Source organism: Castor canadensis, chromosome 17 (assembly GCF_047511655.1).
Source record: "Castor canadensis chromosome 17, mCasCan1.hap1v2, whole genome shotgun sequence".
NCBI lineage: Eukaryota > Metazoa > Chordata > Mammalia > Rodentia > Castoridae > Castor > Castor canadensis.
Genome location: NC_133402.1, coordinates 39,383,770 through 39,411,296, shown reverse-complemented (window position 1 = coordinate 39,411,296; position 27,527 = coordinate 39,383,770). Strand labels below are relative to the sequence as shown.

The window sequence follows — 27,527 nt, the reverse complement described above, 5'->3', positions numbered from 1 at the left end:
TGTTATCAAGCCTTCCCAACAGTCCTCTACAGCTCACAAAGCTTCATGGCTCTTCCCCGGTCTCCTGGTTTCCTCATTCAGGCTGGGGCTCCCCAACTGCTCTCATAGACCTCTTCTTTCCAACTGTGATCTTCCTGGCACTCTCCTCAAAGGACTTTATATTTGTCCCAGTTAAATTCCACCTCATCAGATGCTGCAGTCTGGTGGATTCACTATGAACCCACCTCTCACATCCATGTACAAGAGAATAAGAGAAGCCCCTTTGGGTTGAAGTTCACAGTGGGGAGATAATAAAATACAAGAATGGTGACAGGCAGAATCTACATAATGGACCTTAAAACCATATGCTCTGGCTTAATCACCTGGGAGATGTCAAGAAACTGACAAGCAGGAGTGAGCTGCTTAGGACATAAAGAGAGTACAGGTGACATCACAGAGGCACCACAAAGAGCTACCCACTTCATAAGCCTAACCTCCATCATTTGGAGCCTCAAAAATTGCCTTATCTAAGAGGAAAACTATTATCCCAGAGGAAGTAAAAGAAATTTACTAAATTGAAAATCTAACATGGGGAATAATTAAAGGAACCAGGGAGATTTGATCTTAGTGAAGTTACCACCTGGGGACACAACTGCCACCTTCAGATACTGAAGGGCCACTGTGTAGAGGATACTGGATCAGGAACCAGAATTTTAGCAAGGCAAATTTACATAAGACTTGCTAACATTTTTTAGGCACAAATATCAGGCACTGCTCTAAGCATTTTACATACACTAACTCATTGGCTTCTGGTAAATTCTACTGCTGTCCTGTTTCACAGAGAAGAATCCTAGAACAGAAGAATCAAGGGCCTTACCCAGGAAGTTCATCTAGTAAGGGAAAGAGAGTTTGAATCAGTCAACCTCAAAGCTAACCTGCTTTGAGTAACAATTTGATATTTAGAGTTACTTGGAGTCAACTGGTTCCCTTAGAAGGGAAATCTCACCCATAGAGCACCTCATTTAACAAGAGGCTGTGTGCCCCTCTGGAGGGAGACTTGGAAAAGGCATGGCTAAATGAGAAGAATCTGCAGGATGGAAGTACACGGCCTCTGGGATCCCTTCCAGCTGTAAAAGCCTACCAGTTTATTTTAGAATGTTCTGCCATCAGGTTATTCACAAAACTAAGTGCTGGCTCTAATTCCAAAGCATAATTCCGCCTCACTGACTCATACAGACAGAAATACTTGGAGATGGTTCATGGGTGATGATGGCAGCCTGCTAGACTTTAAAGGAGAGATCCAGACTGCATGGATCACTGAACAATGGGCTTGAGCTCATGTCCCTCTCTGCTGTCACCAGGGATTAGGCAGGAGGCTTCTAGTCCCTGGGTTGAGGAATAACTAGGTGAGAATGCTGAGTGTACAGATGAAAAGATAAGATAGACAGGGCTTTCACAGTCCTTTGAGTATCATGCTCATAGGAAATGATAATACTTATATATAGCACATTAATGGAAGGGGCTCTTAATAGCAAACAGTCCTTGAGCTTAGGGTTGGGTTACCCCAAACCCTGCCTAGAAGCTCCAGGGAAGTTATTATCGCCTATTTATAAGCCATTCGAGGCCCACCAGCTAGGATTCTGGGATAGAGGATAATGAGAAAATAAAAGCATCATTCCCATCAACTAAGTACTTCCAGTCTGCAGAGACCAGGACAAAGGGAAGAGCTGACTAATGATGAACGATTCCCCTGTGCCTCCCCTATCAAAACCCATCATCACCCATAAAGAACACAACCCAAAGAGTAAGAGCAAGGCTTCTCACCTTAGAAGAACCACACTGTCAGACATGAAGGCTCCAACGGTAACATCTAAAAACAAGAAGTTACAGAGTTTAGAACATGATGGGAGCCACCCTCAGCTTCCCTCTGGCATGGTGCTCTATAGTGACAGAGGCCTGGCTTTGAGGCCAGGGAGCCCTCTGACTGCAGTAGTCTGGCTGTGTAATGACTTTGCAAAAATTAGAGCTACACTGTCCAAATGGCAATTACATGGCTACTAAGTTCTTGAAATGTGGCTGGTGGGAACTGAAATGGGCTGTAGGGTGCACAACACATTTTAAAGTCCCAGTTTTTAAAGATTAACTAACTCAGTATAACTTTTATATTGATTACACATCAAAATGATAATACATTGGCTATATGGGGCCAAACACTATTAAAATTAATTTCACCTATATTTTTAGTGGGGTTAGTACCATATTTCAGTTTACATATGTAGCTCATATTATTATTTGCTTATCAATGTTAAAGAGAGGTACATTTAGAATTAAATAACTCTTAGAAAATGCTCTAAGATCTGCCAACCACGGGAATCATATATATATATACATACATATATGTGTGTGTGTATCATATAATATACATCTACAATATATTTAATAAATATCATAATCCCTCACTTTATGCTACCTCAGGGTCTCTCTGTGTCCTTGTCTATAAAATGAGCACAATTATCTCTACAAACTTCTTCAAAAATATTTTATATTTAAATCAGAAAATATTCATTAGTCACTAAATATATGTATTAAGTGATCATTAAACACATAGAATATTTGACTATTTACTAAGTATATTAAATCAGGTATTTAAATTAGAAAATTCAAGAAAATAATTGGTAAACTATAAACCAAAAACTGGTTTAGCAGCAATTTTTTAACCATGCTAGAGATCAAACCGAGACTCACACATGTTAGACAAATGGCCTGCCACTGAACCACACCCCCAGACTCTAGTAATATTTGTTTATAAATAACTTTAATTTTGGAAGCATTCATTCATTCCATAGCTCTGTGCTTTTCTTCACCCCAACATAAAACCGTCACCCTAGTGCTTCATTACTAGTTCACAGAACTAAGCATGTGAGTCTGAGAGAATCTAAATCTGTCCGTCATTAAATGAGAATACCCACACAGTACCCTCTTTAAGAAAAATAAACAGAAAATACAGAAATTACAGAACTTCTCAAATTTCTACATCTGGTGTGTTTATTAATTTCATTGCTCTTCAAAAGTCTTTTTAAATTGACTGCATGTTTGAAAATAAAGAACCTGACAAACCTATCATTTCTCTTATGAAAAACACAAGAATTTTAGTTCAGCTACATTGTAGAATGTGAACACATGTTGTTTATAGAGAAGCAACAGAGCTACCAGGAACCTTAAATCCTGGTAGGTACAGGCTCTGAGGCTAAACATCCTTGTCTATAAAGTGAGGAGATATCCTTCTTGTCCCCTCCCTTCCTGTCTACCTACCAGCATCACTATGAGATGGACATTGCACGTGGAAGCACTGTGTACTATAAAGTGCTAAATCTACATAAGGGTTTTGTGAATGACTGTGGATTGTCCAGAACAAGGAGAATTATTTTCCCAAGCTGAAAAAGACCCATGAGGGTCTATCTTGGAGCAAAACCTTTAGCACTGATCCCTTTCTATTTCTATTCCTTCTAGCTCTATAAAGATTCAAGGGTGTGCAAAAATCCTGTCAATAAGAAAATACAAAATTTGGTGTCCTCATATAAGATTGCATTATTTTCACATAGTTTAAGTAGAAAGAAATATTTTCTCAAAAGCAAGATGGCTATACATTCTGGGAAATCTTTCTAAACTTTAAGATGATTTTGGATATTTTCAAATTCTTATGTTTGCTTCTTTTCCTCACCCCACTCCAATTCCAACATCCAAAGAACTATCTAGTCAATTTAACCTAAACTACATATCACTTGGAGATGGGGTTTGAAATTGTACATATTTATTCAGTTAGCCTCAACCACCACAACCCATTAAGAGGACTAGCTAGCCAAACTCAAACAGTGAAGATCTACTTATTTGTCAACAAGAGGACACAGTTTTCTTCTTGCCCAAACATTTCTTGCCCATGGTTTTCTTGGGGGTGGGAAAAGGTGTGTTCCTTTTCTTCTCAAGAGTGAGAAGCCTCTGAATATAGTTAAATATAAAAAATGAAAACCATGAGGTTTCACTATCTACCACTTGAAATGTGGATAGTGCTTTTTTCTGCAGTACTATTTTGCTGTCACAGAAATCACTAAAAATCCACCCTTCTGGTACTTATATTCATCAGAGTGTAGATGTTTAGAAGTTCAAAAATAAAAATTTCAACACTACTTTTACCTTCAAACTGAACACCAGGGCTGGAATTGTAGTTCAAATGGTAGAGCACCTGCCTAGCAATTGTGAAGTCCTTCAAACTCCAATACTGCCAAAAAAAAGAGCACCAGGCAAAACCTCCCATTCTACTGCTGACCAGACTGAAAATTACTCTACCTTATTCACCTATATCCATTTACCTCACACTCCTTTTAAGATGGACAGCTTAACAGCTTACCAGGATAGCTATTTCCATCCATATCAATGCCTCCTGATATGGACTGTCCAAACATCCGTAGAACTGGGTTTATCTTCCGCCCAGACAGTTTCTGAAAAGGACAATAGGGAAATGGAGTCATTGGAAAAGGACAGAGTCACAAACAAGAATCTGGTTGTGTTTTAACCCAGCTTCTCCAGGGCACATGGTCTTAAGATGTTGAAAGGGAAAAAAATGCAGCCCTAGGTTGATCAGCCCTAATTTCAATTGCCTTTATTAGGCAGTTGAAGACCACATACTCCTTCACCAAAAGTTATTTTTAAATTTTCCTAATTTTGTTACTTAAAAAAAATCCTCCTAAACTTGTATAATGTTTTGACATGTCGAAGTTCAAGATGGATAAAATTTAACTTTCATTTCTAACAGGTTCTCTTTTGTTTTCATATAGAATAGCTTGCTGAAATTCTGGGAGCACATGTGCCACCTATCTCTCTACCCAAATAGTTACTAAATATTTAACTGTCCTCTTCAAATCTACACAGTAGAGAGTCTCTCCCTAGAAGGGCAGTAATTAACATGTCTGGCTGGAAAGATGGCCATGTGGAAACTACCCATCCAGACAGCCAACCAGGTCTGCAGACTCCCAAGCTTCACAGACAGGATTAAACAGTTTTACCTAGTAAATCTGGAACTCAATGGTTTTGAAACTTCTATAAACTACAGGACATAAAAAGAAAAAAAAATCATAAAAGCCATACTCCTTGCTTAAAGACAGCCCTCATCCAACCCGTCACGCTTACAACTCTACCACCACAACACACATGAACCTCTGTGTTCAGCTTTTATTCATCATTAAGTCCATCATTTGCTAACACAGGCAGCACTTGGTCACTCAGCCAGCACTCATCATATAAAGCTGTGAATCAATGTATGTGGCACAATCCTCACAAAGATACTGAACTTCCCGAGTCAGAAAAGTTCCATCTTCTGGGATCCAACCAGTTCCCTCCTTCCCCTTATCCAGTCTGCTTCTAGAGGCTTCCCTGACAATGCCCTCATTGTGAACGATAAGAGACATGCTTTTCATGTCTTGTAGCCAAATCCACAACAGAACCTGGTTCATAGACATCCAGGGGCTCACTTTGCCTTTCTTTCCTCCTGCTTTTCCTTACTGAATCATCCTGCAGAGAAGTCATGAGTGGGGCCAGGGGTGGGGGAAAGGCTGCCTTTCCCCAGCAGCTGATAACTGCAAATAACCCTCCCAGAGACTGTTTGCCATCTTCAGTTAAGCCATTCCACAGGAAACGTGTAAGCATCAAAGTACAGATCAGAACCCTGCAGGCAACACTGAAGAATGCTTCTTGGTAACAGACAAAGCTTCACATCCTACATGGCTCTGTCTAAACAAATGTGTATGTGTGTCTCAAAAACAATGCTTTGAAATAGACCATCTCAGCTCTGAAGACCAAGAACGCTAGCAGCAGCCTGCTCTGGGTTTGTGTTTCTAAGGTATGCTGTGGTTGGGACCAAGGGGAGAAAAGGGGTGGTCTATTTGGGGGTAGTGATACAGGCCATTATGCTATAAAGTTATCCAGACATCTGCAGGCTATTATGCTATAAAGCCAGGAAGATAAGTCTGTGCAGAGCTAATAACCCTAAATGGAAACCAGGAACTGCCGTGCTTGACCAGGTTTCTGTGTGGCATCCATTAAGGAAGGAAAAAGATCACAGGAGCCACACTACATGCCTAGAGGGCTCTCAAATTGAGAAAGGCACACAAGGATCTTAAAATCAACACTTCCTGGTAAACTCGAGAAAGAAGAATGAGTTAAAGAGTAATGTGGAAGGAAGTTAGGCCCTGATGTCACATTTTCTCCAGAAGAAATAATTCAAATCTGGGCCAAAGAAAAATTATCCTGGTGCCTAGATTTGTTTCTGATTTCTTCCACTCATTCCTGCACACAATGCCTACTCTGTCTAGGACTTAGGCCCAGAATAACCTGTCATTAAAGGACTTTTTTTTTCCTTTTAAATCACTGACCTTATCATATACATATTAGTATTTGAAAAAGTATAGTCATAGTTGCTTCTCTCTCCCCTCCTTATTTTAAAGAGCCCCAAACCACTTCTCTTTGTTGAGGTTGAGGATCCAGGGTGCATACTGAAAAAGGCAGGGCATCCAGCTGCTGATCTGGGCTTCCTACTCAACACTCCACACTAACCACAAAGTGTTGACTACAGCTTTCTGTATGATTCCACCCAGCAACAAAGTGAAACACTGCAGAGGCCCAGGAAGAGGGGAAGCAAGCGGGGGTCTTTCATAAGTAGCCTCTGGGTGTGATAAGCTTCCAAGGCCTATGAACAAGCTTCCAGGAGGACGCATGGAGAATGACCCTCACCCCTGCTTGAGGACAGGCTCCTCAGATGACTTTCAGCTTGTCAGGCTGGAAACAGCATCCCTGACACAGACCAAGATAACTCTTGGGTCACAGATGTGACCCCCATATTATGTTCAAAGCTCCTGCCTCCTGTCACGTTGGATGAATCACCTAAGAGTTTATTATTCCCACTCTTACTTATATCTAATGAAAAGAGGATGGCCCATTTGGGTAGATGTCCCTTGTAGTACACATGTCTCCTGACAAAATAAATTTCCATATTCCTAAGTTTTCTTGAAAGGGATTTTTTTCCAACATGCATGGGATTGAGGATGGTGGTTATGATCAAAGTTTCAGGAGTTAGACTAGCAAAGTTTCAATGACCATTCTGCAAAATCTACACAGGGAAAGTAAAACACTCTCCCTGAGTATGGTCACCACAAAGAAAATCAGTGGATAACAGAGGAATCCATTCCACATAGCCACTGTCCAGGGCAAAGAAAGAACAGAGCAGGCCCTCAGGAAATAGCCCTTCCTCTCCAGCACCTTCCCTAAGCATGTCTCTCACAGGCAAATCACTGAGCTGAGGAGGCCAGTAGAAAGGGGCTGGCAACCAACCCTCAATCCCCTCTCTCACATCTGCTACAAGAATACTCATGAATGCACAAATTGCATTTACATTTACATACTGACTCTTAAAATATAAGCATATGCATACAAATGAGAATAGGAAGTCCTCAGCACATAACTGTTCAATAATAAGTATTTGCTGACTGGAAATTTCTTATATGTGCTCTGTCCTTTTCTGTCACTGAATTGGTGGGAAAAAGACACAAGTCAGTGCCATTCTACACACATCCACAAATATCCTGCCCATACTTCTGTTGAGAACATGACTTCCTTTTTTCCCATGGTCTGAGCTTGATATAATCAGCAAGATTGAACACCAAGCTGACATGGCAAAAAAACAGAAATTGCCACTTCCACATTCCCAAGTCTTGAGTGCAAGACTAGAACTTTGACCAGCTTCTGGTTTCAATGAAAATTCTAACAACAGCCCATGATAACTTTTGACCCTCCTCTGTGGATCATGGTCTCTCTAGATTATATCTTAAAACATACTTCTTTGGCTTAGCACATAGAAGGTTCACAAAGAGGTGATCAAAAGGAGAAAGTTTCCTGTCATATATATATATATATTTTTTTTTGTTGTTGCACTGAGATTGGAATTCAGGACCTCATGCTTGCTAGGCCGGAGGTCTACCACTTGAACCATGCCTGCAGCCCATTTTTGCTTTCAGTTATTTTTAGAAAGGGTCTCGCATTTTTGCCAGAGCTGGCCTCAAACTGAAATCTTCCTGATCTCCACCTCCTAAGTAGCTGGAATTATAGGCATGAACCAATGCACCCGACTCCTCCCACTTCTTAAATAAATAGCTCTAACTCTGGATAAGAACTTGGGTATGAGTTTTCATACATGGAATCTGTCTCTGGATGTGATAAAACCTGGGATTCTAATGAATACTTTTCTGTTATAATAAGCAATATCAATAATTTGTCTCTTTCACTACAGGGAAGTTTGAAAGAAAGACAATGTATTTTCATTTGTACCCAAGACATGGTGCATAGAGAAGATTCCATACCTTTTTTGTTTGTTGAAAAAATGAATGAATGAACAGTTATCATGGTACTGTCATAGCACTTACCATTGAATACTGGGGGACTAGCCCATCAACATCACCATGATAGATATAGACTGCCCCTGCAAAGTCATCCTCTTTAGGTGCACCAATGGCCACATCTGTGGGGAGAAAAACACCTATGAATTGAAAAAGCCATATGGAATAATGTAAGTGTGACTTCCCTAACTCCAGTTCTTATGTCTGAGTCCCCTGATATCAGAAATTCTTGGTTGTAAATTATTCAAATATTAAGTGTGTGCTCTCTCAGCAGAAAAAATAGAGAAGTAAAGTTGTAAATGTTGAAAAGAGTTTAGTTCCAGAAAATTTTCTAACTCGTCCTCACAAGAAAGAACACTGAACCAACCAATAAAAGAAATACAATGTAGACTAGCCACCCTACAGACAATGGTAACTGCAAAACTGAGAATGTCAACTCATGCCTAGGTAAAGGAAATGTACAGAACAGCATTCATTCCACAATCCCCACAAATAACAACTCCTGGAACAAAGACCAACTCTATCTTTCTTTTCTTTGTTTCTAACAAGCAGGAATTTGCAGAAAGGAGGTCATGGGTGAGGGGTAGGCATCCCCACGTCCTCAAAATGAAGGTTCTCTCTCTGAATGAACACCTCTGTGGCCAGTGGCCTGAGGTATCAAAGGACATCTGGCCTTGGCAAAAACTGTACCCCAGCCCTGGAGACATGCCCCCATTCAAGTCTCAGTGTCAACATACTGTGCATACAGTGAGGGGAAGATGTTTTAGACAGCCCAGAGCTGTGCAGGATACTGTTGTCCAAGCAGAACTAGACAATAGGCACATATACCTTCACCCCTCCAATGCACACATATTCAACCCACATGCTGCCATTATCAGGGGATACAGTGTCTAATTATCTCCTTCCTTCTTTCCCCAATAACACAGCAGAGCATCACAGCCTCAGAAACAAGAAGAGTTTGTAGCAAGAAGTGTAGCAAGAGTAATATTTCTCTGTCATAAGTAGCCCTGGATGGACCAGTCCCAAGGTTTTCTTCCACTTCAAGCACACAGCCAAGAGTGCTGAGCTGATGAGAAATGATTATGCAGAAGCAAAGGTCCAGTGGGCTCACAGCTCATCCCAAGGTCAGCTACATGGAGAACATCACTAACGGTTTTCCTGTCTTCCCACCAGAGGATATTGTTCAGCCTTCACAGTGGGCTAGGAGATCCAAGGAGTGAATAACCAAAGAGGGGCAGCATGGGGCAGGAGGGACTCCAAAAGCCATGGGCAACCTTTCTCACCTGGGAACCCATCATCATCAAGATCATCCACACTGGCAATGCTCTCTCCAAAGTGTGCATTGTAGGTACCATCCCCAGACAGGGCCAGCTGCTCCTCAAGGGCACCCTGGGAAACAGGATAGAGGAAAAAATGATGTGAATAAAATGAACATAACAAACTGAAACAAGAAACAAAATAAAAAACCAGATTCAGAATGCTACCCTGTAGCACCCTAGAATACACCCTGTTGAACACACAGGAAACACCTGGACAGAATCCCAGGAAAGGAAATTTCTCTCTCCTGATGGCAAAACAAGACCCTTCACCGGTGTGGCAGGATGATCTGCAATAGTCTGAGATATGTTTTGGAGGCAAGGTGAATGTCATGCGGACCACCTGTCCTAATGCTCATCGATAAGCAAGCCTACCTACCTACCTGTCCACACAGTGTCCTCTCAGCTTTCCTTACAGCCTAACATTCCCCCAAAGTTATTTTAAATATACCAGAGGAGGAAGAAATTGTTATGATTGCCTTCCTTCCTAAACATTTCCCTAATCTTTTAAAGATCCATCCCTCTCATATGGTTTTCTAAATTCTAAAGAGAGGCCTCTATAAGACCTCATCTTCTTCTTAGCTCACATTAACTGACTTGCAGAAAAGCAATGTGTTTGTCTGCAAAGAAAAACGTAGATGATGTCCCAGGATGCTAAGGTCCCAAGTCCTAATGTTTTTTGAGGAAGAGGAGACTGCACTAGAGAGAAAGGCCCTACTCAGTGGGGAGATTTGCTGTTCTTTGCCTCATTGTAGCCCCTTAGTATCTCATAAAAGCTCTGTGCAACTATGAGCCCCTAGAAGAGGAAGAGACAGGAAAGTCTCCTCCATTTTTCACAGGATGGCCTTAAACAAATGCATTTCTTTCTACCAATTTCTGTGTCCTAGGTTTCTGGTACAGCAGCAAGCAATATGAACGTTAGAGTCTGGTAACAAAAGGAAGAGTATATATTTTTCATTTTTTTTCTCTCCTGTGCCTTTTGATACAAGTTCATAAAGTTGTTTTACAAGGGGCATGTATTGGTAACCTTGAAAGAGGGGGCATGGTTCTGAAAATCCAGACATGTGGTAGTTCTAGACCCGGGGCTAGAAGGTGGTGGAATATACCACTGTGCTCTTTGTGAGTGGGTCAAGTTTGAAATTCATAAGCAAATGATAACTAACAGAGGCAAGGGGTCAATGGTGTATGGTGGCAGTGAAAGCCACCCAAGAACACCCACTCTCCCCCCAAATCATTGACATGGGAATACCAGAGCCTAATACCCAGTACAGCAACAACAATAATAAAAACCAACAAAAAACTCTATAATCTGAGGCTTTGAGGCAAAAGAATGTTTAAACCCTTTCCAGTATGCCAGCTTTTTGGACCTGCAAACCATCCCATGAGTATGTGGCTTTTGTCATGACCAAATCTCTTTCACTATAAACACAATTGGCAACTTGAAAACAATAAAGATGTGATGATTTCTTGAATCAATGAAATCCCCACCCCACAACACAAATAGAGTCTTTCCTTGGTATCTGTGTGGTATTGGTCTTGGGACTCCTCACAATCCAAAATCCTCAGCTGCTCAAGTTCCTTATATAAAACATCATATTTGCATATATCCTATATTTAAATCACCTCTAAATTACTTATACATGATATATTTGTAATACTTATTTATGATATACTTACATATTACTCATACACAATACACATACACAACTGTATGTCATTATTAGTACCATGTAGTGATATACAAATAGTTGTTATACTGTATCCTTTAGAAAATACTGACAAGAAAAAAGTCTTTACATGTTTGGTATTGACACACTTTTTTGTTCACATATTTTCAATCTGTTACTGGTTGAATCCAATGATACAGAGCCCTCAGATTCAGAAGGCCTGATGTACATGCTTCATCCTGTTGATGTGATGGGGAAGAGAGAAATAACAGTAGCTAAGTCTGTCTATATACCAAGCACAAAATATCTACCTCCTCCTTTAGAGGCCCTTTCTAATTCATGGAAGAGGAAATCGAGGCATCAATTTCAAGCTATTTGTTCACATCACACAGGCAAGGAGATGGCAAAACTAAGATTCAAATTGAGGTCTACCTACTCCAGGGTCATCACTTTTTTCACTCCTTCATAGTACCTTCAATTATTAATGAAATTGGATAAGATTCAACAGAAAATTTTTAAAAACACCCTGGTATTTAGGGTAACCATACAGTATTAAGATACACTAGAAGGGACTGGGTGGGTGGGGGGGCAGGGGAAGTATGAATCATACTCAGAGGTTTGAAGGAATTATCATGCTCCAAGATTCACCTCTGATTTAGACACACAGTTAGGCTGTTGGGCTCAAAATCCATGCAAATTCTTTAGCCTCCTACAAATACAATGATGACAGCCACTGGCCATATATTGCTCTCATCTATAGAATGACCACCTCATTCATCCCTGTCCCCCTCCTGGAATGTCAATGGGGAAGCAGGTGCCCAGAGTTGCTGCCTCTGGTATCAAGAAGCACTCCCTTCCCCAGTTTTAGATCCATCCTCCCAAAGAGTCTGCAAATACCACAGGTAGCACAAGGTAGAATATTCCCTGGCTCCACTTCCAATGATGGCCCCTTCTTCCTGACATCTGCCCACCAAATTAGAGTCAAACACCATGGTCCTCTCCTAGCATCTTCACCACTGCCTTATAGTATACTGTTTACTGATTTTTTATACTGGAAGTATTACATTTTAACTGTTTGGATAAAGATAAAACTAAAAATCTACCCAAGAAACATCCCCCAGAGATCTGTTATTAGCATTTTTAAAGGTTGTACATGTGATCTTTAACCTGCTTTTTCTATTGATTATCTCAAAATATGTCTTCTCATGTTAGCTAAAAGACAAGAATGCATTCATTAAACCACTTTCCTCTTGTTGAATACTCATACTTCTAGATTCTGAAAGGATTATGCTGGTACCCTGCCTCCACTGGTTACTGCTCTGCCATCTACTTGCAGCCCCCAGTCACTGGCTAGAGAGGTGAAGGTGTCTTTCTGACCCTGTACCACCCTTTTCATGGCAGAATAAGGGACATTATGAATGCATCCCTTGACCTCTTTATTGGCCCTCAACCAGCACTTACTCCATGCAGAACTAAGTGGCCTACTACTCTCACCTCAATTCTCTTACCCAGGTCTCTGCTGGGATTTCTGTACCAATCCCAGCAGGGTGCCCATCTGTACCCTGTCTGCCTCACTCCTACTCCTTCCTCAATATCCTCCCAGCTCTTGCATCCTCTGCTTCTCAGGTAGCACCTCTGCTTCTCTCCCAGAGAGGCAGCACAACCTAGAGACAAAACATGCCAGGTCTGAAGCCAACTTGCTGAGGTTCAAATTCCAGCCTCACCACTTTTAGATTTGGGACATGTGAATGAATCTCTCTGGACCTCAGTTTTTTCATTTGAAAATTGAAGATACTTAATACCATGTATATATTGCACTGAAATCATTCATAGGAGCAGGAAAAACAGTCCTTGGCACACAGTGAGCACTCAAACAACAGCCATTAAGATTTCCCCTGGACCATGAATATCTGAAGTTGTCACACTGCATGTAATTGTACATTAATGAACCATTAAGCTTCTTCACATAGGAATCATGTCTTTACCTTCTCTGGGCAATGTGGCCTAATACACGTCTAGGGGTGCCAGTCACTATGACTGGAAAAGTGTCCCCCAACACACCCTGGCCCCTCATCCATTAGTGTACTCACATTTCCTCTGTTGATGTAGACAGTGACCTGCCCCTCGTCTCTGATCTCAGAAAACATGGGGGCCCCCACAAGCAGGTCAGAGAAGCCATCCCTGTTCAGGTCAACTGCACACAAGGAAGAGCCGAAGTAAGACCCCATCTGCAACCAAGTTAAGTCACAACAAAGCATTCAGTGTCTGCCCTTATACACCACAGTCCTCGCTTTCTTCCAGCCCACTGGCTTTAGAAACATGTACCCCCAGCCCCTCAGAAGCTGTGACAGCTATGCTGGCCTATAAACCACAACACCTAGGCAAACAGTAACATACCCAACTCCCTTGAGCCTTCCAATCAACAACAGACCAAGGCTAACTGGCTCAGAGCCTCCCTTTCCTGGAGTCCTCTCAGGGGACTGTAAATAAACTGATACCTAGAGAATGAGTTACTGTTTGTAAAAACTCAAGTCAAGGTTGCAAATACAGATTACAACAATAAGAGTGGTCTATATATCAGACATTTGGCAAAGCCAAGAAGTAGGAGTATGAAATCTCACAAAACAAAGCAGATATGAAAAATAAATGTAACATGGAGAAATAGGTTTCCTTCCCTATTCCTGTGCATAGCTAGAGCTAAAAGGGCAAAAACTGAAGTGGTAGAGAAGGTATAACTTATAAGACTGTTTGACTGATGGGGAGGACAAAGTTAACTTCTTTTGGCTTTTCTTTAATCATGGCTTAACCCAGAAACTATTATTTTAAATCCCAAGTCTCAAATCCAAATACCAGGTGATGATACAGACATAAGAAAACATAACTGCAAGTGTGCTTATAGGTAGCAAGTGATGTTTGCCTTTGGTGTCTAAGTAACAATATGGAGTGGTGGGGACTGTGGTAAGCTGGAGCCCACAGACCCAGCTGAAGGAGCAGCTCCTGCCCAGCTGCAGCAAACTGCCACCTGAGGAGGACTGACCCACAGAGGACCAGTCTTCCTATTTTCCAAGAGAAGCCAAAAATCTAAACTTTTATTTAAAGTGCTGAGTTCAGATGCTGACTTGTTCATATTAAAAAATGATCAACATATCCTGTACAGGACAAACAAAAACTTTTATAGGTGTGTCCTCTCTAGAGGTGCTAGCTTGCAACATCTAAAAAAAAAAAAACTGAAAAAAAATGTGCTGATCATTTTAAAATAAATGCTTCAGTTAGAAGAGGCCTTGGCTCTGAGAACATGAACATGCATTTTTCTCATCATCAGAGTTTGGCAGGTGACCTCAGGCTCTGAAAGAGGTGACAGTGTTCCAATCTACTTCTTCAGCTGATGCTGGCACTGGATATGGCAGTGGCTGCCGAGCACCCCTTCCCCAGGCACATGTCAAAGTCAATTCCCCCATTCTTGAGGGAGAATGTCATGGTTCTAGAAAGTTTGGAATCACAGTGGGTTTGGAGGACAGAAACCAAGTTGCCAGTCACTAATTCAGCAGCCTTGCCAATCTGCCTATCGTTGCTTTAGGAACAGAAAGCAGTAAGACACAGGCAAGGCCGAGGAGCAGAGCCAATGGCTGCTCTCTGGGACAAACTGTTTGTTTCTTTACAGTGGCTTGTTTCACTGGGCATTTTCATGGGTGTTAAAATCAGAAATCCCTGAAAGTGAACTTTCCTACCAAAGTTTTGAAATGCAAATACTTCAAATACTTAGGTGATTCAATAAGACCCCAATATGGCAATAATATTCTTTGGGGTAAGAGTCCTTTAACAAACTCCCCATCAGCCTGGAAGTGTGTGTGGAGGATCTATTTGTGCTAAAATCTGAACTGCATACATACTAATGATTTTGTATGTGTGCTGTTTGTAAGATGTTAACCAATAAAAAGTAGAGCCAGTTTTTTGTGTTTATTATTATATTTTTCTCTTCCTAATAGGAAGGCAGGATGTGGGACAATTTGACCAAAGAGTAACTAAACAATAGCAGAAGTTAACCTGTGGTTTGCTGAGTTGGAACTCTCCTCTATGTGTGACCACAGAAACAAGGGTAAAAGCTAGGGATGTCCTCTGAAAGCCTGAGGGTCATGTTCTCTCCCTATGAGATAATGCAGAAGTTAGAGAACTGAGAATATCTCATTTCTTCTGGCAAAAAGCAGAATATGACATGTAAAGAGAGCTAATGGCCCATTTCAAAAAGGATGATGAACATAAAGCTAGCTGGAGATACTGGGAAAAGAAAGTGAAGGCCAGAGGGCCACAGGGTACACCAGGATGGTGGTAACAATAGAACATGGCAGAAATTCCAGCAAGAAGAGCCCCAAAGAAAAGACAAGGGCAGAAGTCTATGTATCTAGGATGACTACATGGGCTCTCCTATCTCTGTGTCAGGGAACCTGACTTACCTTGTCCTAATAGACATTCAAGTGGACATGCAACCATGTCTGTCCTGGAACTTGAGGGCAGAGTCCTCAGGAAGTTTGGATGGGAGTTTCTCAAAGGTTTACCTTATCCTCTCATATCACCCACTTTGAAATCTATCCCCAAAACCTGAGGAACTTAGGCATAAGTGGGTGGCCATGTAAGTCATCATCTAAACCAAGAGATTTTCAGGAAACAGAAAAAGCACAATCAGATTTCTATTTATGCCAGGACAACAGGCACTAACTTGGTAGAGGTGCAGAGAGTGAAGAGGAAAGAGAAAGGGACCATAACAGAAGACTCCACTACAACTGACAGAAAGATACTCAGATCATAGGGTGACAGGCATGCTCAAGCCCCACTATTTACTCTAAAGAACCTTTTAGATTACTTTTCAAACCCATTTGAAGGGAGAGGGCAGTGTTTTCACAGTAGACACACTCATTTATGGGTTTTCAGAGAAAGGCTTAATATGTCAGGCTCAGTAGCATTTACACCCTACTTGCTATTTGGGACTCTTTTAAAAAAATCACAAATGGCATATAGTTATTTCTTTTCTAACTTCAGGGATACTTGGAAAATCTTTTTTGCAAAATTGTGCACACTTTCCAATGTTGCTTTTGGGTTTTGGAAATGTTAAAATAATACAGGCCAGCACAGTACTGAGGGAAAATACAAAACCAAGTTTGTTAATGCATTTTTAGGGAAAGGTTATGATAAGTATATACTAAATGTACATATTAGTGTTGTAAATTACAAAAATTAAAAAAAAGGATCTACTTGAAAGTAGAATTTTTGGAACTCAAAACATGGTTCACCATCAGAGCAAAATGAAATGATCCAAGTTTGGTGTACTTTTAGGTCTAACTCAGAGCATGATCAGAACCAGGATTGGTGGCATGTGGCCCTGGAAGGAAACAATCATTTTCTCTCCTTGTCACAGAGCAATAGCAAATCACTTGGCATTCTATCTTCTGAAGCTACCCTCCCTTCTTTGAGATAACACTATGCTTCTCCCCAGAACCCACTAAGGCTTTCACCAAGACCAGCTTCCAAATCACCATATACCCTTTCTCCCAATTGCAAACTGTGTCCCAGAGAGCAGTTAATCTCAGCCAAACCATCCTGCTGATCTAAACAACATGAAGATATGCCAGATTAAGAAGCCCAAGGAAAATGTTGCTGATTAATCAAAGGATGGTCTAACTGGCTTAATCTTAGACTACGACACAGTATAATGAAAACCTTCAGGAAACAGATCAGGGACAGGATGGGAATGACAGAAGCAGATAAACCTTCTCCAGGACTAACTTCAGGGCAGATTTCTGAGCTACTTCCACTTCAAGGTTCTAAAGGGAATGTGGGTGCTTTTTGTTTAGATTTTCTTTATGTGACAACAGTCCCTTAGGCAATGAGAACAGAGGGCTGAAGATATGGGAAGAGAGGGCAGCTTTAGGCTGGAAAGACAGGGACATTGAGAAGCATCTGTCTTCCTGTGTCATTTAAAAATAATTGGTATTACAGGTTTGTGTAATAGGTTTGCTACCTACACTAACTGCATCTGATCTCTTTGGAGATAGAAATGCATAAATATGAGCCAGATAGAGGCAAACAAAAGCAAGAGGCACAGAGGCAGGGACACAGAGAATGCAGCATTTGAATGATTGTCTGGACTGTGACAACCTTTTAAAATGCTGTGCTGTCTCTTGGGGATATACCCAAAAGAATGTGACACAGGTTACTCCAGAGGCACCTGCACACCCATGTTTATTGCAGCACTATTCACAATAGCCAAGTTATGGAAACAGCCAGGATGTTCCACTACTGACAAACGGATTAAGAAAATGTGGTATTTATATACAATGGAATTTTATGCAGCCATGAAGAAGAATGAAATGTTATCATTCGCAGATAAATGGATGGAATTGGAGAACATCATTCTGAGCGAGGTTAGCCTGGCCCAAAAGACCAAAAATCATATGTTCTCCCTCATATGCAGACATTAGATTAAGGGCAAACACAACAAGGCAATTGGACTTTGATCACATGATAAAGGGAGAACACACAAGGAAGGTATGAGGATAGGTAAGACACCCAAAAAACTAGATAGAATTTGTTGCCCTCAATGCAGAGAAACTAAAGCAGATACTTTAAAGCTACTGAGGCCAATAGGAGAAGGGGACCAGGAACTAGAGAAAAAGTTAGTTTGAGAAGAATTAACTTAGAAGATAACACACATGTATAGGAAATCAATCCATGTCAACTCCCTGTATAGCTATTCTTAGCTCAACTAGCAAAAACCCTTGGTCCTTCCTATTATTGCTTATACTCTCTCTTCAACAAAATTAGAGATAAGGGCAGAATAGTTTCTGCCTGGTAGCAAAGGGTAAGGGGGGTAAGGGAAAAGGGATGGGTAAGGGAGGGGGCGGGGGGAAGTGGGGAGAAATGACTCAAACAATGTATTTACATATGAATAAAATAAAAATTTAAAAAGAAAAAAATGCTGTGCTGTAACTTAGGCAAGTATAAACTCATCTTACTACATTATGTGTCTTAGGAGCACAAATCCCATGAAATCTGCAGGTTATACATATCACTGAGAAAGTAAAAGCACCAACATGTACATAGAACCAATTTTCTAAAAGAAACTGACTCCCACATAATCTCATCTTTCAAATGAAAATTAGTCACTTATGACAAGAACCTTACCTTTTTACCTGATGCCTGAAAAATTTTGATTAGGGTGCCTGATCTTCGGTCAGCTCTAAAAATATAAACCTATAAATGAAATAAACTAGTTAGGATGGAAGCAAAGACCAAAATATATTTATCACCATCTTCCTGGGACTCACATGGCAGGCTAATGATAGTAAAGAATAGTTTTCAGCATAATTCTCATCTGACCAACACTGCAAAAAAAAATGTGGCCTTTACTACTGAGACAGAAATCCCCTCTGCTCCAAGGGAGCCATGCATGCTAAAATCCAAGGAGTTTCCACATTATGAGTATGCAATTCAATTCCCAGAAAAAGTGGTTTCTCCCTTAAAATAGCTCCTTCAATCCTGTAGAACTTTATCAGCTATCACAACATAAAACAAAGGGATGGAGGGGAGTTTCTTAGACAAAGAAATTCTCCAAAGTCATTCCACATAATATTAGAGTCATGGAATCTGCTTGGATAAATAAGAATTTAGTTTGGGAAATGGGAACATTAAATAAATTTCTTTACTATGGAACTTTTTCAGAGCCCTTAGCAGAGACATTTAAACCATGAACCCACTGACATTTAACTTGCTAAATGAAGTAGACTGCAGAAGTTCTTTTTCAAGAACTTATGGAAAGACAATCTCATGAGAACCAGGGTAAGGGACCCTGTCCTGGGATAAAGGAAATGCATACTACTGTGAAGACTTTTGTGTCACCAGACACTTTTTCTGACACCAGAAATGAATAATCACCAAAATCCTAAAGGCCAGAAGCAGAGGTCCATCTTAGGGTCCTTAGAGATAAGTCTGTATGAACTCCAGTCCCTGGGAACATGGAAAAGTCAGCAATGTTGTCAACTACTACTGGTTTCCCCACTGCCTCTTGGGTCATAAAACTCAATTCAAAGATGAGTTTTCGTGGTTCTTTGTTAACTGGATCCAGAACTCCTTCGATCTGGCTCTACTGATAAATACCATTCTTGCCTTAAGACCTGATAGATACCATGCAGTCATCACAATTATATGAAGAAGAAACAATACACTGAACTGACTACAATGACTGAGAAAAGAAAGCACAGGCTTTGTTATGAACTGGTTAAGCACTTTCACCAACATGATGAAGAACCATGGTGGCACTGTAGTTCCTCCCAGAAAGATACCAATGATATGCAGACTGCACTCAGGGCTTTTCTTTCCACCATGTAGAGGAATTCATTAGAATCAGAAAGAACCAACTCTTTTCTGAAGTTTTCAAGATTCATCAGCACAGTTTTCCCACCCTCTGGCTGGGAGCCTGGTTTGTCTGGTTTCATTTTCAAAGGACCTCTCCCCACAGGATCAGTGTTAGGAAGAAGGGAGACACACACTCCAGAAATATGAGCAGTGGCTCCTGCTCATATTTGCCCAGGAGGACCTACAGAAATGACCTATTGAACATATCTCAGTCAAGCCCAGTCAGTTGGATGGCACATTAGCTCTCTGATCATCCAGATTTCCTGCCTAAAGGCTCCCATTAACAGTCGTCTCGGTCAATATAGGCTTATCCAGAATTCAGATCCCACTTCACTGAGCCACAGGTGATGTGGCCAGACTCTATCATAGGTCCATCATTAGGGCCCATTAGGACTATAGATCCAAAATTCATGCCACTGTTCAGTCTTTCCCAACACAACAAAGACAGAGTGCTGACCCATCTGGACCTCCATAAGCTAGAGTTCATATATCCTGAAATCAAAGAATCAGTAAGCATAGTTCTCCATAATTCAGGCCAATAAGGCCATTATTCCCAAGGGTACTCAGTCCTGAATGCATGGGATCTGTTCTACACTTGGTGCAGATACTTTAGAGAAATCTAGATCCATGTATTTCTAGCTCAGCTTTGGGCTCTACCAGTCATGTTTCCTTCTAAAACATTGAGGAAATAAATGAAAATCCAGACATAAAAAGCTCTAAAGATATCTAGGACTAGACCTGATTCCACTAAGTCAAAGCCAAATCTGGGAAGATGAAGTATTTGAAGTTGGACAGCATGGGATGCCATTCCTTTCAAAGGTGCCATGATGTCAAGAGTAGTCTTATTTCTTTCTTTGAGATACTGGGGTTTGAACTCGGGGCTTCACACCTGCTAGGGAGATACTCTGCCACCTGAGTCATGTCTCCAGTCCAAGGGTAGTCTTATAAATCACATACACACAGAGCCAGCTATGAAAAACCTCAGAGGGTTGTAAGAAAATAGATTCATCATTTACCTGCCAGCAACCCAAGAGAATGTTTAGGTTATAAGCCCATTGGCAAAACCTCTACAACAAGGGCAGCACACTCCCCTCTTGTCTTATCCCATGTTATAACACAGGCTTTTCTCACCTTTCCTATGCCTTCATCCTGTGGGGCGCCTCCTACCACGTCAGTAGTGGTTGGGTGAGAGAAATGGCCAGCGGTCACTGCATAGCCTGAACAAGATGGGTGAAAACCAAAGATAAGGTTGAGAAAGAAGGCTAGGGAAGAAAGTTATGCATCAGATGAAAAGGTTTCTTGAGCATGTCTACTATCTGTACAGTTATGATTCCATTATTCTTGGAACATCTACAACTCATGTCACAAAAGCACATGTTCACATTCACAAGGCTACTGGAGCAGGAAAGAATGTTTTCTGACCACTCTGGAATAAGTTCTGTGCGAAATACTCTGTATCTCTTTGTATCTCTTTTTTTTCTTCCTTTGGGAACTATAATTTTCATATAGTAAAGCACACACAACTGAAATACAGAACTTGATGAATGCATATACATGTACATAACCTTACAACTACCATCAAGATCCAGAAAGTCAATGTAAGGGCACTGAGTGTAGTTCAGTACTAAAGCACTTGCCTAGCCTGTAAAAGGCTCTGGGTTTGATCCATTGCACATACCCCATCCCTCCAGAAAAAAAAAAGTAAATATAAACATAGAACCGTAACTCTAAAAGGTTCCCTCATGCTATTTCCTCATGCAAATCTCCCCATAGGTAGCCGTCATTCTGATTTCTATCATTGTATATTATGTTTGCCTTTTCTGGATTTTATCCAACATGTGATATTCATCCATGTTGTTGCACACAGTAGTAATTTGTACCTTTTTATTGTTGAGTAATGTTCTACTTGTATGAATACGTCATATCTTTATTCTCCTGTTGCTGAGTAATTGGGTATTTCCAGTTTGGGGTTATTATGAGTTAATCCGATATGGGCATTTTTTACACATTTCTTCGTGTGTCATTATCTCTTTTAATCTAACAAATCTATGAATGCTGTTTTACAAATCTGCATATAGACAAAACATGGCCAGACAACATGCCCAGAATCACAGAGATATCACATCCTTCCTAAGAGAAGGTGAAAGAAGCTGACAATGGATGGATGGATAGATGGATGGATGAATGGATGGATGGATGGATAGATGGATGGATGGATGGATGAGATCTTTGGATAGATCTCAAAGAGTCTGGATGCAAAAGGAATCGAGAAACAAAGGGAAAAGTCATTTAAGTTTAGTCTAAATGTCTCCTGCTTTTTAAGTGCCTTGCTGGAAGGCTGAAAGCACTCCTCTAAACAGCAGAAACCTTGTACATATTGCCATGTGTTCCCCAAACCTTGTCATCACTCTCAAACTCTAATTCTGTAGTTATAAGATGTTTGAATTTTGTAGTGACATGTATTGTCCACAAGTATCATATCATGATCAATTTTTATTCTTCATGTGGCTAGCTGATTCCTTCAGACTAGAGGTTCACATTACTTAAAAGCATTGTGAGTGAGACCTACTCTCAACTGCTCCTCCCTAATTTGTGCAGCAGACCATGATCTCTGATTTGTACACAGGGAGAAACCATGGACATGAAGGTTCTCAGGATCTGTCCTATACCTTTAAGCCACCATCCAAACCAGGATTTCTTCTGCCTTCTCTTCATTCTCTGATTCAATGTAAATATGTTGCATTCCTACTCCACACCAGGCACCATATATACCAACTCCTGGGAATGTGAGACAGAATCCCTATCTCCAAGGTGCTCATAGCCTAGTGAGGCTCCAGTAACAGTAACAACAAGAGCTGTCCCAGCACCACACATGGAGATTAGTAGGAGTTCAGCATTTACACCCTACATCAGAAACCACAAGTATTTTGTTTGTTTGGTTGGTTGGTTTTGGTGGTATTGGGGTTTAAACTCAGGGCTTCACACTTGCTAGGCAGGTACTCTATTACTTGAGCCACTCCTCCAGTTCTTTTGGCTCTGGTTATTTTGGAGATAGGATTCCACTTTTTACCCAGGCCAGCCTGGATCACGATCTTCCTATTTTATACTTCCTACCATAGCTAAGATAACAGACATTTGCCATAATGCCTAGCAATTTTTCCATTAAGATGGGCTCTCAAAAACTTTTTTACCAGGGGTGGCCAAGTGATCCTTCCATCTTAGCCTTCTGCATAGTTTGAGATAACAGGCAAGTGTCACCAACCCACCTATATGTTGAGATAGGGTCTTATGAACTTTTTGCCTGGGCTGCCCTCTAATTTCAATCCTCCTCCATTTCAGCCTCCCAAGTAGTTAGGGTTATAGAAGTGAGCCATTGGTGCCCAGCTAAATCACAGGTTTATGCCCTACTTTGCTACTTATAAACCATGTGACCTCAGGAAGTTAGATAGCTTCTTTGTATGTCAGTTCCCTTACTTATAAAATGTGGATAAAAGTAGCTGTCTTAAAGTTGTTTCAGGAATTAAAAAAAATAATTTACTGGGCCTGGCACAGGGTAAATGCTTAATAAATGACAGCATTAAGGAGTCAGGTGGACACAGTAGCAGACAACAAAAAACTCAGTGAAGTACTGTTGGGTCTGTGCTACTAGGCGGAACACTTTAACTGAAAGGGAAAAGTTAAGTCACCAACTCCCAACACCCACGTAACAGGAAATTTCCAATGACCTTCTGTGCTAAAAGAGGTTCAAGGGCTCCCCTGATTTAATTCATATATAATGAATGTGAAAGAGCATTGTTTTGTCATTATTAGGCATTCCTAAATTAAGCTTCATTTTCAGTGCACTTAGGGTATAAAGAAAAGATTTTGTAATTGTCATCTACATTATGCTTATCTTCATAAGCAAAGATAGCCTATCACTGCTCTTGTTTGTTTCTTTGGTTTTGAGACAGCATCTCATTATGTAGGCTGGTCTGAAATTTGTGATCCTCCTGCATCCAACCTCTTGAGTGCTGGAATTAGGCAGAAGCCTTTACAGCTGGCTTATCTTTGTTCTTAAACGTGCATGGTCTTGTCCCAGCATTATTAATTTTTTTTGAGTTGAGGTCTTATTATGTTGCCCAGGCTGGCCTCAAACCTCCTGGGCTCAAGGTATCCTCTTGCCTCAGCCTCTGGAGTAACTATGACTATAGTGTGTGCTGAATCCGGTTTCACTATTGCCTGATGTCTAGTTTCTAGAAGATTAAAATGGAAGAGGAAAATTTTGAGTCTCTAATTAAACTGTCTGTCATACTAATTTCTGATTCTTATTATTCACATGTATGAACAGGAAGCAGAGAAACCACCCAAAGTGATATCTAAGGAAAGCCAGGATGTATTGTATTCATTTTGTATCTGACCATCTGAACTTGAATAACTGCTAAAATAAGGAGATGAAATGTTTGCCTTCCTAGAGGCTCAACTATTGGATTTTAAAGAAATCAGCAGTTTTTTTTTTTTTTTTTTTCATTTTTCTTTTATTATTCATATGTGCATACAAGGCTTGGTTCATTTCTCCCCCCTGCCCCCACCCCCTCCCTTACCACCCACTCCACCCCCTCCCGCTCCCCCCCTCAATACCCAGCAGAAACTATTTTGCCCTTATCTCTAATTTTGTTGTAGAGAGAGTATAAGCAATAATAGGAAGGAACAAGGGGTTTTGCTGGTTGAGATAAGGATAGCTATACAGGGCATTGACTCACATTGAAAGAAATCAGCAGTTTTAATTCAGCTTCCTCCTTTTTTTCCCCTCTCTACTTTTTACATATGTGACTATTGTTAAGGTGCTTTAGTTAAAAATATAAATAATCAGAATAATAGATGTAAAAGCCAACTAACACTTCTTTCCACCAATAAACAATAATTTGTGAGTTTGGTGATAATCACAGTTTTTCTTTTTTACCTTCAACTCCCAGAGCTACTCACCTAGGTAGGTATACCGCCTGTTCATGATTGCTTCATCATTCAGTTTAAAATAGGTATTGTCCGTGAGGTTCAGCACTTTGACCGTACCAGCCCAGTAAAATGACCCTGGGGCACCCATTACCACCAGCTCCTACCAAAAGAAATCCAAAGGTAAACAGGGAAACTGAAAAGGGAATTGGGGGATACATTCAGAACTAGTCACAACAAAGGATAGTCAGGATTAAGTTAAAAATACCTCACCAACAATTTTTTATTGTAATAATAAACATTTCACAAGATTCCCTGGCATTATGGAAGCTACCATACAGGTAGAATTATCAGGACTAAAGGTGAGAAAATAACTGAGCCAGGGGACAGAGTGATTAATACCTTAGGTCCCTATCCTATCCACAGATGATTCTACATGTATCCTCCCCTTCCTACCAAGATCAAACAAAAAAAGAAATGGCAAACAACTGACATTGCCCTAAGCCACAGAATTCCAGGGAACAATGCTCAGGAGAAGACAGCAATGCCTCCCCGAGCCTGGACTGCAGCCCCATTATCCAGCAACTCCAGCTGTCCAATGCATGAAAAGTAGAAAACAGTGACCAAAATCAGCTTTGCAAAAACACTAAAACCTTCAGGGAAATCCCTGGTTCATCTTCTCAGGAACCATTCTGAAGCCTGATGTTCTGGCCCACTGCAAATTCAAAATAAGTACAAGAGATTGGAGAGACCAACTAAGGTAAGAACCTAAAGTAGAAAGAGCCCAAAGGCAGCAAAAGACAGTAGTATATTAAAAAAACAAGCTCAATGCAAAAGGCACACTTTTCAGCATTTAGATTATGGGGAAAATGGTTCTGCATCCACAATGGGGTAAGAGCATGTTGGAACTACAAAATCATCTAATGACTAATAATGATCACAATCCTAAATTCTCCAAAAGGATAGTTACCTAAAGAAGAAGACAGGAATATCAACATGACTTTACCGACAAGAAGATGCATCAAAACTGTGTTTTTAAAAAGTTGGGAACAACCTGAACATCTAACAACAGAGATTCCAAATTAAGGTACATGAATTCAACAGAATTCTATGCTACATTAAAAATACCATAGAAGATAAAATAGTCACAAAGTACTGTTGAGTTAAAAAGGATATACCAAGCAATAAGTATGTCATTGATTTACTGATTATGTTTTATTAAAACATACAGATATGCATGTACAAACATGAAAAACAGGATAAGTTCCAAAACATTTATGTTTTCCCCCTTGGATGACAGGATTATGGTACTCCTTTCAGTCTTTCTGTCCCTCTCTCTTGTTCTAAGTTTATTTCCTTTGTAGTTTCCAAAATTCTAGAAAATACTGTTTTCTAAGAGCACTTTTCCAGGTAAAATTTAACACTGTCAACTCTTCTAACCGTATCAGGCTCCCCTCCCACTGCTGCCTGCAGGCTTAGGATACTCTCAGCTAATTCTGTCTTTCTCTGCTTTTAGTTTCTGTCCCTGCAACCCTTTCCTTTTATTCTTCTTCTTCCCCTCCCCATTCTCTTCCTCCTCTTTTTTTTTTTCTGCAGCACTAGGTATTGAACGCAGGACCTCATACATGGTAGGCAAGTGCTTTACCACTTGAGCTGTGCCCCAGCTCTATCCCTAAAATGCCTGCATACTTCCTCTACTCAAGGAGTTCTTTCTCAGTCTTCAAAAGCCCAGTTGCAGCATGGGCTGCAACTATAAATAAACTATAAACGGGAAAGAAGAGACATATTCTGAGTCCACTCATATGAGGTTGCAGAACCTGCAAAATGCGTCCATGGTGACAAAATTCAGATTAGTGGTTTCCTGTAATAAAGAGAGGCAGGATTGTCTGCAAAGAGGCATTAGGAACTTTCTAGGGTAATGGAAATGTTCTGATCTTGATTATATGGGGATAACATGGGTAGACACATTTGTCAAAACTCATGGAATGCTATTTAAAATTAGTTTGTTTTACTGTAGGTACTGAGGAAATGGACATGATTTTTTAAAATTCTAGAACAACAATTAAACACTGACAAGAAAGTCACCTCATAAAAATGCAAAATGTCCCTGTGAGATGACATTTTACAGGCACTGGAGTGCTGGCTGTGTTAAGAGTTAGGTAGGCCAGTCATCCACTGGATGTCTCCAGCTAAAGCTTTTGGTCCTTTCTATACAAAAGTGAATCCCTCCTTTTTCATTATTTATATTTTCTAAAGCATCTACACTACACTACCATAAACTTAACAAAAATTATTTGTCTAATGAAATCATTAAAGATATTTATTAAATACTTACTATTATGTATCTAGAGCTCATGGTAGATATAAAGTTTCTTTGTACAATATTATTGGGGTAAGGACATGGACATGTACAAGATATTTCAGAAGAAAATCTACCCAAAAGGGTTAAAATAAACAAAATTTCTAGATAAAAATTTTCTAGATAAAAACCCCACACCTATACACAAAACTTCAAAGATTAGGTATGTGAAGATGAAGGACACTGCACAGGTCACTCCTCTAGTGACTAAAATCACCCACCCTTCACGTGGCCTTTAGGATCCCCCCCGCCAAATACACACACTGGTATGTATGTCACAAAGAGATCTTTGAAGGCTGAGAAAAGCCACTGGTTTCTGACAAGTCCATGGAGGTAGAGCACCCAGAGATTCTGAGTTTCTAGTGACAATTCATAAAGTTGCTATAGGTTTCTTAGGGTGCAAGTATCTCTAGTAGTCAGAACTATCAAA

The 27,527-nt window shown here is 40.4% G+C and overlaps 1 protein-coding gene across 3 annotated transcripts in view; it reads right to left on the bottom strand.

Moving 5' to 3' along the window:
• Window positions 1-27,527, bottom strand: part of Itga9 (integrin subunit alpha 9) — a 332,745-nt gene that overhangs the window by 249,334 nt on the left and 55,884 nt on the right. For all 3 annotated transcript variants that reach the window (XM_074060465.1, XM_074060467.1, XM_074060466.1), the window contains 8 exons: window positions 24,772-24,901; window positions 20,941-21,026; window positions 18,580-18,648; window positions 13,494-13,631; window positions 9,704-9,809; window positions 8,448-8,542; window positions 4,385-4,475; window positions 1,804-1,849 (listed from right to left, as the gene is read on the bottom strand). In XM_074060465.1, the coding sequence (XP_073916566.1) occupies window positions 1,804-1,849; window positions 4,385-4,475; window positions 8,448-8,542; window positions 9,704-9,809; window positions 13,494-13,631; window positions 18,580-18,648; window positions 20,941-21,026; window positions 24,772-24,901 (761 nt within the window). The remainder of the gene's footprint in view (window positions 1-1,803; window positions 1,850-4,384; window positions 4,476-8,447; window positions 8,543-9,703; window positions 9,810-13,493; window positions 13,632-18,579; window positions 18,649-20,940; window positions 21,027-24,771; window positions 24,902-27,527) is intronic.